The sequence below is a fragment of the Hyaena hyaena genome, unplaced genomic scaffold (assembly GCF_003009895.1).
Source record: "Hyaena hyaena isolate Hyena2069 unplaced genomic scaffold, ASM300989v1 scaffold_21, whole genome shotgun sequence".
NCBI lineage: Eukaryota > Metazoa > Chordata > Mammalia > Carnivora > Hyaenidae > Hyaena > Hyaena hyaena.
The window spans coordinates 4,631,905-4,647,110 of record NW_024080653.1 but is presented as its reverse complement, the minus strand read 5'-3'; the positions used below and the strand labels follow the sequence as shown (position 1 = coordinate 4,647,110).

At 52.2% G+C, this 15,206-nt stretch overlaps 1 protein-coding gene across 2 annotated transcripts in view; it reads right to left on the bottom strand.

The window, feature by feature from the left end:
• RPTOR (regulatory associated protein of MTOR complex 1) overlaps positions 1-15,206 on the bottom strand; it is a 329,175-nt gene that overhangs the window by 245,777 nt on the left and 68,192 nt on the right. For both annotated transcript variants that reach the window (XM_039226302.1, XM_039226303.1), the window contains exon 2: positions 9,126-9,228. In XM_039226302.1, coding sequence (XP_039082233.1) covers positions 9,126-9,228 — 103 coding nt within the window. The remainder of the gene's footprint in view (positions 1-9,125; positions 9,229-15,206) is intronic.

The following is a 15,206-nucleotide window of genomic DNA, read 5'->3' as shown; positions in this document are numbered from 1 at the left end:
ACGTATCCGCAGTCTCACAATGAAGAGAAAATTAAGTAGAACTCAAAAAACAGTTGAAGATACAATGCTTGACGACTTCCCAAACCTGTCAAGAGACGTAAACTTCCAGATGCGAGAAGCTCAGCGAACCTCAAACAGGATTAACCCAAGAAAACCCATATCTGCATACATCAGAATCAAATTGCTAAAGACGAAAGACCAAAAAAAAAAAGTCCTTGGAGAAAAATCAGTTCACAAAGGATGAGAGAGTCTCTGGATTTCCCAACGACAGTGCAAGCTGGACCCATAGAGCCATACCTCCAGGTCTGTCGTGAAAATACCGTCAGCCTGATGTTCAAGACTGACAGTAAAACAGAGGTCTTTTCAGACATGCAAACACTCAAAAAATCTGTCCCGTGTTCTTCTCTTGAGAATATAGCACAAAAGAAGGCCGTGAAGCAGCCAGGAAAAGAAAGAAAGAGATCACAAGACGCCCATGAACCAGATCTAAAGATGAAGCAGTTCAGCAGGAGCAAGGGTACTAGTTTTAAAAAAAAAAAAAAAGAATAGATTATCTGAGCGCTGGAATGATGGAATGATTACTGATAGCACTCGACAGATCTACTGAAATATATGTAAAACAATGAACTCACAAGTTCACAGAAAATTTAGCAAATAAAAGGAACTGGCAAATTTGTAACTACTACAGAGAAAAGACTACTTACATAGACAAGAGAGAATCCGAGTAACCCTCTGGGAAGGGCAGAGCGAGGAGACAGCTTTCTCTTAATCCACTTTTTAGTATGGTGTGACTTTAAAGCTTGTATGCATGTATTGCTTTGATTTTTAAATAAAAAAGAATTACAAAATTAAGTTACAGGACTTTAGAATCAGAAGGGACCTTTACCATCGGTGCGTCAAAGTCATCAAGGACTTTTTGAAATAGAGCCGCCAGGCCTTACCCTGGAGAATCCAATTCTCAACAGCTTGAGAAGAGCCCAGTCAGCTAACGAGCACATTCTGGCTGAGTGAGACCTAATGAATATTGGGTCATAATTAACTTATCTGGAAGAGCGATGGTACATTTGTCTCAATCTGTAACTAAAGAAATTAGATGTTCGTCTTCCTCTCTCTTTGTCCCGGAAGGAACCGAGTGCTGAGGTCTCGAAGGAATCACAACAACCCCAACAACTCTGCTATGATCTAAGTCACTGACTGGCAAAAGACCAGAATAAATCAGGATCGGAGACTCAAAATTCAGGGCCACCTAGGAACACAGGGAAGCTGAAAATGGCATCAGCAGATAGAATCCGTTCAAATGCCAGGCCTGGCGCAGGAGACTGAGGGGCAAACATGAGCGCCAGCACGAAGCTTCTAGTGCGTGCGGCACCCGCGTGCCCGGTGCTCCGACTGGTGTCCACGGGCAAGAGAGGGACGTGGTTTCCTCTGCACGAAGGTGACAGACGGGCTAGAACCACCCTGGTCAGCAGCAGTTCCTACACGTGCCCTGTGCCTGGTGCGAACCTCGACCTGGCGGGAGGGAGGGAGGGAGTGCGGGTGAAGGTGCTCACGTGCCGGGCCGGCCCTCCCCCCTGGACTCCTCCCCTGGGAAAGCCCAGGCCCTCCAGCCCCACGCCGTCCTCTCCCATGTCCCCAGAGAGGGCCTGCTGCCCTCACTCTCCTGGCGCCCTCCTCCCTCCCTGGTCTGGCTCAAAATTCCTACCTTCCCAAGGGAAGGGCTGAGATCAACCAAGGCGGGCTGTCACATCCTCTCTACTGGGAACCCTGTGACCAATTAACTGCGTGGTTTCCTCCGAAGCATGGGCGGGGTGGGCGGGGGGAGAGACAAGGACAAGAAAACGATGCATTTACTACAACAGACCAAGCCGTCTAATCGGCAAGACTCAGTCCCCGGCGGACAGTGCAGACAGCTGAGGCTGTGGGCACCATCCTAATAAGACTCCTCTCCCATCCTGGCCCCCGATTCCTGCTTAGCAAACAAAGTGGGCGGCCAGGTGGGGGGAAGGAAGAGGGGGTGACCGGCGTGTGTGTAAACTTCAGCTTCGCGTCCACGCTCCTGCAGCCTGAGCCCCGTGTCTCGTGGCACCAGACCTTCATGTGGTGCCCTGACACACGAGAGAAGCTGGCGTGTGGTGGTCAGACAACTCGGTCAAGGTCACAGAGGCCAGCGATGCAGCTGGCAGTCAGCCAGCCTGGAAAACCTCCCGTTCTGTCCACTCTTCCCTCAAGGAGAGCCCGTGTGCCATCGACTAGCAACGTGCCGGTCCCAACCGCAGCACCTGGTGGCGGCACCGTGGATATCCCCCTCCTCCTAGCAAGGTTCCAGAAGGTCCTGAGAAGGGCATGGGCCCAGGGAGCACAGGCACGGTGACCTGGTGTCCTCCACACCACCCAGAGAGGAGCACAGGGAACCTTTCTAACGTGCCCCTCCCTTGAGGTCACTCCTCCCCAGAAGTGTCGCCCGTGCGCTCTCGTGTGGGTAATGTGAGGGTTAAGCAGGCGCCAGGCTGGCTGGAAGGCGGCAAGAGCCTGGCTGGACTTCAGGGCCGCCGCCTAGACTCTTCCTTGATCTGTGTTGGGTCAGTCTTGGAAAAGCTGTCAAACTATCTGCTGGGATGAGCCCACCTTCTCTACGTACGTTATACTTCAGAGCAAACTGAAAATTAAAAACACACACAGAGCGCGCTGCTCAAAGAACATCTGTAGTTCTCTGTAGCTTGTATGTAAGTGGACGTTTCATAGGTATTTGTTAATTGACATACTAGCTGAGTACTGCCTATTAGATCAAGTGCAAATTTCTCTGTGTGCCATTCAAGGACTCTGCCACTAATTAGCTGTGTGACCTCGAGCAACTAATTTTAATTGAGAAATAATAATGGCAAAAGGGACACTTTGAAATCAGAAATGGATTTGCTGGCTCTGCACTGTATCAGCGTGACGTCATCCACATATGTTCTCATTCAAAGCACACGCGGTGGGAGGCGTTCCTTCCTGTCCAGTCAAGGACGGAGCAGGACACAGGGCCGCAAGTGGCCCTCCCAGGGTCTGTGGGTCCCAAGATGGAGCAGGCATCCTACAAGAGCCCTGTCTACACTGCAGCCGGGTCCTAACCCTCAGTCTGACCCCCCAGCCCCCACTTAGCCACAAGATAGATGAAGTCCCTGCAACATACCCCGCCTCCCACCGCACGGGCACCAGGAGCTGGGAGGACATTGCACGGGGCCGAGGGCATGGCTGGGGTGCCCTTGGTAAAGTGCAGACCTCGTCCCTTACGCAAGGCCCTCTACTCATCAGGATGGAGGCTGCATGCAGTTACACACGCCCCCTTCGGGGGATACGGAGACACTGCTGGGAGAGGCCAGTGCTAGCGAACAGAGAAAAGAGGGTCTCACCCGGGAGCCCCCAATAACAAGGGCTTCCACCACAGGCCCAGCGGTGCTCCAGGCTCACGGCAGCGGGTGGCCCTGACACCTCACGCCGGGGCAGCTCAGTCCCCACAGTGGGGACCCTTCTCCTCCTTGAGGTCTTGCTCTCGCCTCCCCTACAAAGCCCCCTCCCTCCACACGGCCTTCCTGAGTCGTCCACCCACAGCAGCCCCTGGGCCACTCAGGGCGGACCCACCTCACCAGGCACGCAAAGACGACCGCACAGGGCCGCTCAGTGCCCGCGTGCACGGAGGGGAAGGAACACTCTCAGGAGTGAGAGAAGAACACAGGTGAGTGCCTCACAGTATTTCCTCAGGACGCCCGGATTTCCAGGCGACCTGGCACAGCTTTAGCTTTCCTACATCTTATGATGCACGGCTACCATTAATGAGCACGTAAAAAATCACTCAGCTAAGTTATACTTCCTCCTGTTCAGCAGTCAACTCATCGGGACCCTGCTTTCAAACACAGATATTTCTCCAGGAGGCACTGGCGCTCACCGCTCTGCAGTGGGACTGCTGTCAGTATCACTGCTGCGGCGCTTAATGTCGGGCCGTAAAACAAAACAGCCTCTCCCCTGTTTCCCTGAGAAAAGCTGAGCGTCACCTCCATAAAATAAAACAGCACCTTATTATCCGGCGGAGTCGGGTGGGCGGGGGCGGGGAAAGGCGGGTTGACAGCCAGCCATGTGGATGGAAGGCCTGTGAGCTCCCCGAGGCCGCTCCTTCGCTCTTCCCCACGAGCCGCGAGGGCCTGAGCGCCGGCGCCTTCCCTCCCCGGCCTTCCCTGCGCCTGGACGGTGGCTGTGCACTGCCTTCGGCGCAGCGCGGTGAAGCTCCGGCTGGTGATTCCGACGGCGACGGTCCCTGCCACCATCAGAAAGCCTAAAGGGCCACTTCACGAAGGAGCACAGGCCCGTTCTCTGGGCTCCAGAAGCAGCACTCTCTCCCAGGCAGTGCTGGCAGCGCGTGTCCAGGGACAGAACACAGAGTCTGCCATGTGTCACAGCACCCGGAGCCCTTGCCCCCGGGGCAGAGCAGCTCCAGCCTGCACGGACCACCCCCCTCGGTTTTGTGGGTCCGCAGCCAGGAAACAATCAACCCCTCCCGCCCCACCCCTGCACAGAGACCTCCCACACTCAGGGGTCACCTGACACGGCTAATGTCTAGTTCATAAAATAACATGAGAAACACATAGCGCTCCACTATCAGACATCCGCTGGAGGCCTCCAGCCACGGAGCTGCCGTCCCACTTGGCTGGGGTGCACGACACACGCTCCCTTCTCCTCTCAGAATGAGCGCACAGGGGCAGAAGAGAGGCGGACACAGGAGGTGCCTGAGTCCCCACTCAGGAGCTATGGCGAGGGGGGGCCCGGGGGGGTGAACAGGCATGGGGTGGGGGGGCTGCTCCTTGCCGTAGGCAGTCTGCACTGAGCCACGTTCACCCTCCCAGCAGGTAGGTGCCCTCGCTGCTCCATTTTACAGATGAGGAAACTAAGGCCCCAACAACGAGTGGCGTGCTGAAGGGAAGAGCGGAGCCCTCTGACTTCTGGAGACAGAAGACCAGACACATGTGCAGACCGGCCGCCTTCCAAACAGGAGCGCCCGCAGGCTACGTGGTTGCACGGACCCCTGCGGGAGCCCCGACACGCTCCGGACGCCCACACCCAGAAAGACGCAGGACCAGCCCTCCTGGGCCTGGGTGTCCTTGCCCCACAGCCAAGCCATTCCTCAGCCCTCGCCACCTGACACCCTGGCCCGGCGCCACCAGTCATCACCAGCAGCGCCCTCCCCACGCGCTCAGAACCCAGCCCTGCTGCTCTTCCTCCGGTCTGCTCGCTCTGGGCGGGTGACCTCCTGACCCCCCTGTCGACCAGCTAGGTCTTTCCAGCCAGGTCTTTCCAGCCGCCCACGGAAGCTCTGCACACCCAGAAGCACTGGCCTTTCACACCTCTCCAAGGCTGGCACGACTCTCGGTCCTGGCTGCCGCTACCTGGCGCCATGGGCTGGGGCCAGGCAAGGCTGGCAGCCGGTCCGGGGTGGGGACTCCCAGGAGGTGTGGCCCGTCCCGGGAAGGGCCGAAAGAACAAGCCGGGAGCAAGGACGCACTCAACAGTGGTGGCAGACGAGGGCCACACAGGCCGGCGGGAACACGGCCGGCTGGCGAACCCGGAAACAAGTAGAGCATCAACATGGTCAGCGGTGACACTGGGCTGTGACCCACTGGGCTCACACGGAAGACACAGTCTGATGAGGGGCACCCGCACAGCCAGCCCCTCCTCCTAGAACTGGCCATGACCGACACCGCGGGGAGGGGCGCTCGCACTCCCTCACACCAGAAGCAAGTTGTAAGCACAAACGGGATACACCCAAGTCACGGGCCATCTGACAGATGCCGTGGGGGGAAGGCAGACCTCTTCTGTGACGCTCCTGCCAAAGAGGCACAACCGAAATTCTGTCCTAAGGAAACACAGGGACGGTGTCCTAAACACAGCCCGTGTCTACCCTGAGGGCGATGGCCACGCTGGGGTCACACTCCTGGGAGGGAGCACGTGCACACACGTGCGTGCATGCATCCCCGGCTCTGGCAAGGGGAGACCAGCCTAAACACAGCCTGGGATCCTCTGGGGTCAGGGTCACGAACGCTGAGGAAAGACGGAGGACCTAGTCCAGTTGGGATGGGATTAAATCAATGGCACGATGCAGGGCCGGGTCCTTGTGCCACAAAGGGCATCTGAGACAGGTGGAGAGGCCAACAGGCAGCAGAGTGCCCACATCTACCCAAGGGCGATGGCTGCGCTGGGTCACGCTCCTGGGAGGGAGGGAGTGCCCACGTCCACCCGACGGCGATGGCTGCGCTGGGGTCACGTTCCTGGGAGGGAGGGAGGGCCCACGTCCACCCGACGGCGATGGCTGCGCTGGGGTCACGTTCCTGGGAGGGAGGGACATGCTCATCCCAGGCGCTAGTCAGCAGGTCAACAGCTGACTCTCGTGGGAAGCACAGAAAAAGCCTTCCAGTTCTGTGTGCTTGCAACTTTGGGACTTTTTCTCTTCTGATATAAAAATTAAAATACACACTGCTTAATACCCGTGCTAATTTGCTGACTCAAATCTCCAGGATTTTTCTCTTATTCCACATTGATAAAATCACCATCAGAAGGGCCAGCCCAACCAAATTTTTAATAAAGGCCAAGTGCAAATTTTTTAACTTAGAAAAGGCAAATGCCCTTGGGGTGAGCACCCTGCATTCTATGTAAGTGCTGCATCACCAAGTTCTAATGTTGAAATCATTATGACGCCGTATGTCAACTAACTTGGATTTAAATTCAAAAAGTTATAATAATAAATAAAAATAATAATAAAAGAAAATAAAAAGAAAAGGCAAATGCCCTTTTGAACCCAAAAGCCACCAAAATTAGTACAGAGTAAGTTACATTTCCTAAACTGTAGACAAATTTTAAAAACATGATATAAAATATCTTTTTACTTGCTGGGTTTTTATTGGCAAGAAGGAAGTAAGGAATTACTTTCTTTTCCATTGATGATGTCTCATAACCACCCATCAAAGAGACTGTGTGAGGTAGGAAGGAGGAGCTCTTTTGATTTCTTTCCTTGGGTGGGGGGAGATTCCCCAGGGGATCTAATAAAAGCCAAGGCTCCTCTCCTGGAAGGTGCGGTTCTATACTCAGACACCAACACCCACACTATCCCAGGGAGTTCGCCCTCCCTGGGAGCACACAGTGGGATCGGGCTGAGAAGCCTTGCTGTAAAAACCTAACGTGAGAGCAGTTAAAGACGGAGAAAACAGAACACAATTGGTGAAATCCCGCTCCAACAAGGGGTAAGCGAAGGAAACAGTCAATGGTGCCTAATAAGAAGTCAATTTCAGCGGCACAGGCACCAGGACATGGCAGAGAGCCAAGGAGGCCTCCAGGGAAATCAGCCACGGAAACCGCTACTCTGTCCCCAGGCGCGGGGCACAAGAGGCCTGGGCTGCACACAGGGAGGCTCTGAGACAAAGACAGTGAGTCAGGCAAGTAAAGTGGGAAAAACAACTTCTTTTTCAATTCCGAATGGAATATAGATTTCCCCTGCCACCCGAAGGTAGCGGATTCCTACAACACCTCTCATCAGCCAGTCATTTCCTAGCAGCAAAACACTTGGGGGGGGGGGGGCTGTGCTTTTAGCAAAAACAGGCACTAATAGAGATCTTTTGTAAAATCCAAGCGGCACAAAGCCAGCTTTCAAATAGCAGAGGAAACCTGTCATTTGTAATTTCTGTTATTTAAAGTAGATGAAGAGAACTTCTGCTTTTGCAGAGGGATGGGGAAACCGGGCGGCGGGGGGCGGGGGGGGGGTGATGCTCTCAATCTTATCAAAAAGAGAAACTCAATCAACAGAGGAAACAAAGAAAAACCCACACTTCACTGTTAAATTACACCAAAATTTAGAGAAGAAATAATACCCAATTTACTACCGACTCTTCCGTAAAACAGGAAACATGGGACTATTTCTCAACGCATTTACCGGGGGGGGGGCAGCATCATGTTGCTACCAAAACCGAACAAGGATGTTACAGGAAGAGAAAAACCACAAACGAGTGTCACTCATAAACACAGATGCCAAACTCCTCAACCAAACAGCAGCCACGGAGTCCAGCGATATATAAAAAAGATAACACAAGGGAAGCCTGGGGGGCTCAGTCAGTTAAGCGTCCGACTTCGGCTCAGGTCATGATCTCACGGTTTGTGGGTTCGAGCCCCGCGTCCGGCTCTGTGCTGACAGCTCAGACCCTGGAGCCTGCTTCAGATTCTGTGTCTCCCTCACTCTCTGCCCCTCCCACACTCATGCTCTGTTTCTCTCTGTCTCAATAATAAAAACATTTTAAAAATTAAAAATAAAAAAAGATAACACAAGTGGCGTTTATTCCAGGAACAGGGTTGGTTTACCAACCAAAATTCAATCAATGTAACTCACCATATCAACAACAACAAAAGCCTGGTGATTATCTCAGTAGATGTCAGGAAAGCATTTTGTGAGATTCAGCACTGTTGACAAAAACTCTGAGCAAACTAGGAAGGGGAATGCGGCACAGTGGAGCTATTGACTTCTGCCCACGAAGAGGGCGAGAGCAGGCCTCCCTCCCGCGCCGAACCACACGGCTCTGGGCACGCCTTCCTTCCTCGCCTTGCTCTGTATGCAGCTAATGGTCACTTCATTTATTAAAAAGTGTACGTAGCTACTATTATGTGCCAGATACGGGCAAATTTAAAGGATATACGAAGTAATTCAATCATTATCATTCATCAGTTTTCCTTGAAACACTGTGCAGTACAAATCACAACTTAAAAAGAAATGAAGGGCGCCTAGGTGGCTCAATCAGTTAAGCATTCGACTTTGGCTCAGGTCACAATCTCACAGTTTGTGAGTTCAAGCCTCACATCGGGCTCTGTGCTGACAGCTCAGAGCCTGGAGCCTGCTTACAATTCTGCATCTCCCTCTCTCTGCCCCTCCCCCGCACACACTCTGTCTCTCAACAATAAATAAACGTGAAATAAAAAAAGAAATGAAATCCTCAGATCCACACAAACCACTGCCAGCCTTCCAGGGACCTGGCCAGGGGAAGGCAAGCCCTGCCCAGCCCTGAGCCCCTAGAGGGACCTTGCCCACAGGCCAGGAAGGGGGGGGGGCACACACTTACCAATCCAGCATTCTAAACGAGCACAGGGGGTGGTCTTCACCACATCTGGAGGGTCCACGCCGACATTCAGGCATAAAACTAAGGCAACACTGACTGTCTTCATCTAAAAACACAATAGAAACAAGAAATATTTCAAAATGAATCCCACCAATGCACTTTTCCAGGCTTCAAAAACATTCCCAGAGCATGTGAGGCCCTGTCCCCACCACTGGCCTTTCCAGCTGTCTCTCTGTTCACCTGTGCTGCCCCTGGGGTGCCACGCAGGTAACTGCCTTCTTCTGGGGGCTTCAGAGTAAAGTGGGCAGACAGGAAGTGACTTGAGGGGAGAGGCTTGCAACGGGAGAGGTGTGCAGGGAGAGGTGCGCGGGGAGAGGTATGCAGGGGGGGAGGTGAGCGGGGAGAGGTGTGCGGGGAAGTGTGCAGGGGGGAGGTGTGCGGGGAGAGGTGCAGTTGGGGAGGTGAGTGGAGAGAGGTGTGCGGAGGGTGAGGTGGGTGAGGAGAGGTGTGCAGAGGGAGGTATGCAGGGAGAGGTGTGCAGCGGGGAGAGGTGTGAGGGGGAGGTGTGCGGGGAGAGGTGTGCAGCAATGGAGGTGTGCGGGGAGAGGTGTGTGGCAGGGAGAGGTGTGCGGGAAGAGACAGGTGTGTGGCGGGGAGAGGTGTGGGGGGAGAGGTGTGCAGCCGGAGAGGCTTCTGCAGGCTTCCTTATGCTACTTTCCTGGAAACAGAATTACTCCACTAAAAAATACTAAGGCATTTGATACATTCTGCCAAAATCCACTCCAAAAACTTTGCACAAATTTACACTGCGACCAGGTTACACTATTCCCATTACCTGAAATCATTAATCGTTTGATGAGAGAAAAATCATCACATTGATTGTTAGCATTCTTTCGGCATTTGTATCACTGAATATTTCTTCAAATGTGTACTCATTATTTGTATCTTTTATCTATTGTGGACTTTCTACTCCTGTTCACACCACTATACGGACTTCAGACCGGTCCTGATTGACTCATGTACACTTTACATATTAAAGGCTGCATCCACAGGTTGCATCCATGTTATTTGCTGCAACTGCTTCCCTCGTCTGGCGTCTGCCCTCTGATTCACATTCTGCTTCTTGACACGCAGAGCCTCGGGTCCATCATCTGATGCAGCTCCTGCCCCACCCGCCCGGCTGCTCAAGCCAGAAACCAGGAGCTCGTCCTTCAGACATTTACTGAGCACCGACTAGATGCCGATCGCCACGTGCAGGTGGTGAGGATACATCAGTAAATCAAGGAAACACAAGTCCCAGCAGGGGTGGTGGAGATCATTACAAAGAGGTGAGGGGGCTCCACGCGAAGTCACCAGCCTTGAACCCCCCCTTCCCCTGGTGCTCACCTCCCGACTCACCTCCCGGCCTGTTTCATCCCGCCTCCTAAGCGCCTCCAGCACCCGCTCCTCCGCCATCCCTGCTCCCAGCCACAGCTTCCCTGCCCGGGAGGCGGCCCTTCCGGCTCCACCAACTCTGACTCTCCCTTGCGGTCTCAGTGCCAATGGCCACATCCCAGCAGGGGCAGCGCCACCACACACGGTGCCCGCCTGCTGGCAGAGCTCTCTGACGAGGCTCCCCGACCCACAAGGAGAGTGGACCCGCATGTGCACCCACGCCCGGCCCAGACCCGGGTCAGCAACTCCCTGCTTGGTGAAGGCCTACACGGACTTCTTCTCGTGTTTTACTGTGCTTTACAGTGAACCCTTCAAGCCATCTGGATGTTACTGCAGTATAGGATACAAGATGATGATTTTCTTCTCAAAAAACTAGCCAATCACACCAGTTCTCCCTGTAAAATAATGTCCCCCAGGGGCACCTGGGGGACTCAGTCGGTTAAATGTCCCAGTAGGCTCAGGTCATGATCTCACCGTTGGTGGGTTCGAGCCCCGTGTTGGGCTGTCAGCCTGTCAGCACAGGGCCCACTCTGGATCCTCTGTTCCCATCTCTGCCCCTCCCCAACTTACACCCTCTCTCTCCCTCTCTCAAAAATAAACATTTAAAAAATAATAATAAATAAAAATAAACAATAATATCTTCCAGACTTGTAGGTTTGTAGGATTCCTTTAGCATATATAAATCCCCATACAGACCAAACTCTACTTCAGGCTAAGTGAATTTACTCCATTATCCCACCAATCCATACCTCTATCGGTACCACACTGATTTAAATAATTTATCTTTATAACAGTTCACAATACTTGGGAGGGCTATGTTTCCTTCCTCACATTTTTTTCTAACTTTTATATATATTCATCACTTTTTTCCCAAATTAATCAGTTATTCAATGTTTTAATCCCACAGAGACTCTGATTAAAGTTGCATTAAACTGCATATTGATAACATTGAGTATTTTAAATTGTCTTCTTTGATCCAATAACTCCACATGAGAATGTGTCGTAGAAAATACAAAAAAGATAATAAAGGGGAAATCTCTGTGTAAAGATTTTCTTCACAGCATTTATCAGGGAGAACTCATGGAAACGACCTAAATCTTAAGCAAATAGGGGAATGTTTTAAGCACACCATCACACTCTCTTAACAGAATGACTCTTAAATTTTTCTGTGTTAAATGAATAAACACAGATTCAAAATGCCAAAAAAAAAAAAAATCGTGTTAAACATATAAATTAAAGTTGGCAAGAAGTGACAACCTCCTAAGAGGCAATTTTTCTATATGGGAGCACAGTGAGTCTCTCCATTTAATTGGATCTTCCTTTTAATTTTTCTCAGCAGTGGTTTTTCTTTTGTTTTGTTTTCTTCACCAAGAAGTCTTGCACATTTCTTTTAGGATTTTCCCTAGACATGTCACGGATGTTTGGGGGAAATATGCTTCCATACATGTGTTTTCCCATCGTGGTCTCTTGCAACAGCTGCTGACATCTTCCCTTGTCATGTTATTAAATTCCTAATTAAATGTAATTAACTCCTGGTGACCCTTTGACGCACATTGTAAGTTTACAAATACACCATCTACCAATAATGACAAGTCTGTCTTGTCCTTTCCAACGGACTGCTCCCCTCCTCCGGTTTCAGGTCCCAGGCACTGCCCACGGCCTCCAAACTAGACCCACCAAGGGCCAAGAACACGCGGTGGCAGTCCTCACGCTGGTGGGAATGAGACAGCACGAAGACCGAGGAGGTGGGGCTGATGTGAAGGTGTGTCACCCCTTCCTTCCTATGGGACTTCTCCATCACAAAAGGCCTCCGGGCGGAAGCAGCAAGGCACCTGTTTCCATAACCAAAAGAAATCCAAAAGAGGACTTCTGCAGTTAAGAAAAAAGGCAGGAAGCACAAGTGAGTCTGGGGCGGGGTTTACGGCCAGCGGCCTGGAGGAGGCGGCGTGGAGCAATGGGGCCCGGGCGGCATCCGGGGGCCGTGGCAACTGTGAGCCGCATCTGTGTGCATCTGGGCTTCTCGCCCATTTGGTCTGTGCATCATTAGCAACACGTGTCCCTAAGGTGGCAGAGAAGCCTAAGACGGGTCACTGTGGGGGCGGCAGGGGTCTGGGGGTGCTCAAGATCGTTTTCCACGGGAACTGATAGTCACGGCTTCTCCCCTTGACACCATCTCGGCTTAGACATGGAGACGCCTCTCTGGCCTTCCGGCAGCCGCAGTGAGTCACACTAACGGCTGCCCCACAACATCTCTAAGCCCAGGGGCTCCCCCATGCTCTGAGCCTGGAGCCCCAGCGTGTGGGGAGGTAGGGGCTCGGGGCTCATACCCTGCAGCGAGCTCCAACCTGCTTCGCTCACAGTCAGCCCTGGGCCCGGCAGGAGAGAAGCCCTCCGTGCAGAAAACTATCTATCTCCACGGATGGGGTCTCTCTAATTTTAAAAAAGACAGTCTGCCCCACTGTGGCAGCCTAACTGGTCTCCAGAGTCTTATTCTGTCCTCAATCTGCACAGGGCACACACTCCTCACCTGTTCGTCCCTTTCACAAAGTCCAGCTGAGGGAACCACACTCCGTGGGCTACTTCAAGGGACAGCCAGTCCCGGGTGAGGGCCCCTGGCAGGGGGCCTGCAGCCTCCCCCCCACCCCGTGACCCAGGAGGGCAGGGGAGGGCTCCTCTTGGGGACATGTGCTCAGTGAGCCCCCACGCCCCCCTCGCACAGCAGGGACTCCAGGCAGGCCTCGCGTTGGGTCACTTCTGACCATTTCTGAGCGAGAGCCGCCTCCACTTCCTCACACTCACCTAAAAGGCGGCGCCTAGCAGCCGGAACTCTCTGGCCGCCCTGATCCCTGATCCCCTCGTAAAGGACCCACACTGGCTGCTCCTGTCCCCACCCACTTTTCCCGCTAGATCTCCTTGGGGCCCAGCGGGGGTGCAGGATGACGCAGGGCATTTGTGTGGCACCAAACAGCCCCAATCACAGCCCACATCTTCTTCCAGCTGACCCTCAGGACGCATTCCATCCCCTCGACCTCTACACTTGCATTTAATGAGTTTAAAAACACAATTCTTGGGGCGCCTGGGGGGCTCAGTCAGTTAAGTGTCTGACTTCAGTTCAGGTCATGATCTCACGGTTCGTGGGTTCGAGCCCCATGTTGGGCTCTGTACAGACAGCTCAGAGCCTAGAGCCTGGTTCGGATTCTGTGTCTCCCTCTCTCTCTGACCCTCCCCTGCTCACACTCTGTCTCTCTCTCAGAAATAAATTTAAAAAATTAAAACACAACTCTCGGTAAAATAATTTGACTTAATTATAAAAGTATTATGTCTCAAGCTCTCTGAGTGCTTATGCAGAAATACTAGCATAAGCCCAGTGACAACCGTCCAGTCCCAGGAGACCCTAAAAGGGCTCCCGCATCCCCATCCCTGTCATCAAGTGCAGGCTTCATTGGTGACTGCGCGTCACTTTGGGCGACACCTTCTGTGTCGTCGCTTTACAGGTGACAATGTGCAATTAATGAAGCCACAGAAAGAAATCATCTGATTCATCCTTGAACACCCCACTCTACACCCTGACAGATGCCTTTTTAAGAAAATAAGAAAGAAAGGTCTCAAAAATATATTGACATGAATTAGAAAAATGTTTTTGACCTAACCAACTCAATTCCACAAGTGGGCAGAAGACATTAGCGGTAAGTATCCTTAAGCCAATCAAATGTGTCTTGTGCTCCCTGCAAATTTTAATAGTGTTTGCCTGATTCCAAATGTGGCTAAGTTCTAAATTCTTAGCTATACCCCAAAGTGCCTTTTAGGTATTTTATTTCCATTTCTCCTTCCAAAAATTCCAGATTAATGTTTTTTAATAATACAGTTATAGCATTAAGAGAATGTAAGGGCCATTACATTTAATGTGCGCCAAATTGTGTAACAGTATATAAAATAACCATGTTGAACTTTGAAACGTTTCTTCTCCAATGCGATGTAAGTGAAGATGACAGTTATATCCCCGGAGCCTAATTCTGAATTTGAAAGGAGCTATCATTTTGAGAAGCTATAAAACATGAAGTAATCGTTGAAAGTGTGTGACCCCAGGACATGTCCGTTCATTCCAACCTGTCCTGAGCAACGCCCTCACCCCTACAGCGAGACCCCTCCGACTGGCACACTGGACTCCAGGGCCGTGCTCTCCAGCCGTACAGAAGCATCGCTGCAGGCACGAAGCAAGCCGCCGTATGACCCTGGGCCAACCCAAGGGCCTGGGGCACACCTTGGATGCGAGGTGGGAGAGACGGGGGACGTCCCGGCAGTGGCGGCAGTGTCCGTGCAGCCCTCTGGTGCCAGGTTTGTTTTGAAATTCAAAATCTTCCAGGTTTACCAAAGAATGATATCGTACATAACTCACATCTCACATAACACACCCAAAAGGGTCTAGAACAACATTCAGTATCCAAACCGTTAAAATTTCTGCAGCAAAATCCACAAACACCCGCTATCCGTACAATAAAGGCTGTCGACACCTCAACACTAGGTCACATCCCCTTTGCCACAAGGTGAGCTGTGGAAACCTTTCCGGTCTCAGCGCCTGCTGGATTTGGAAGCTCAGATAAGCGCCATAGACGCCCTCACCACCCCTAACTTGAACAGGTCACCTCACCG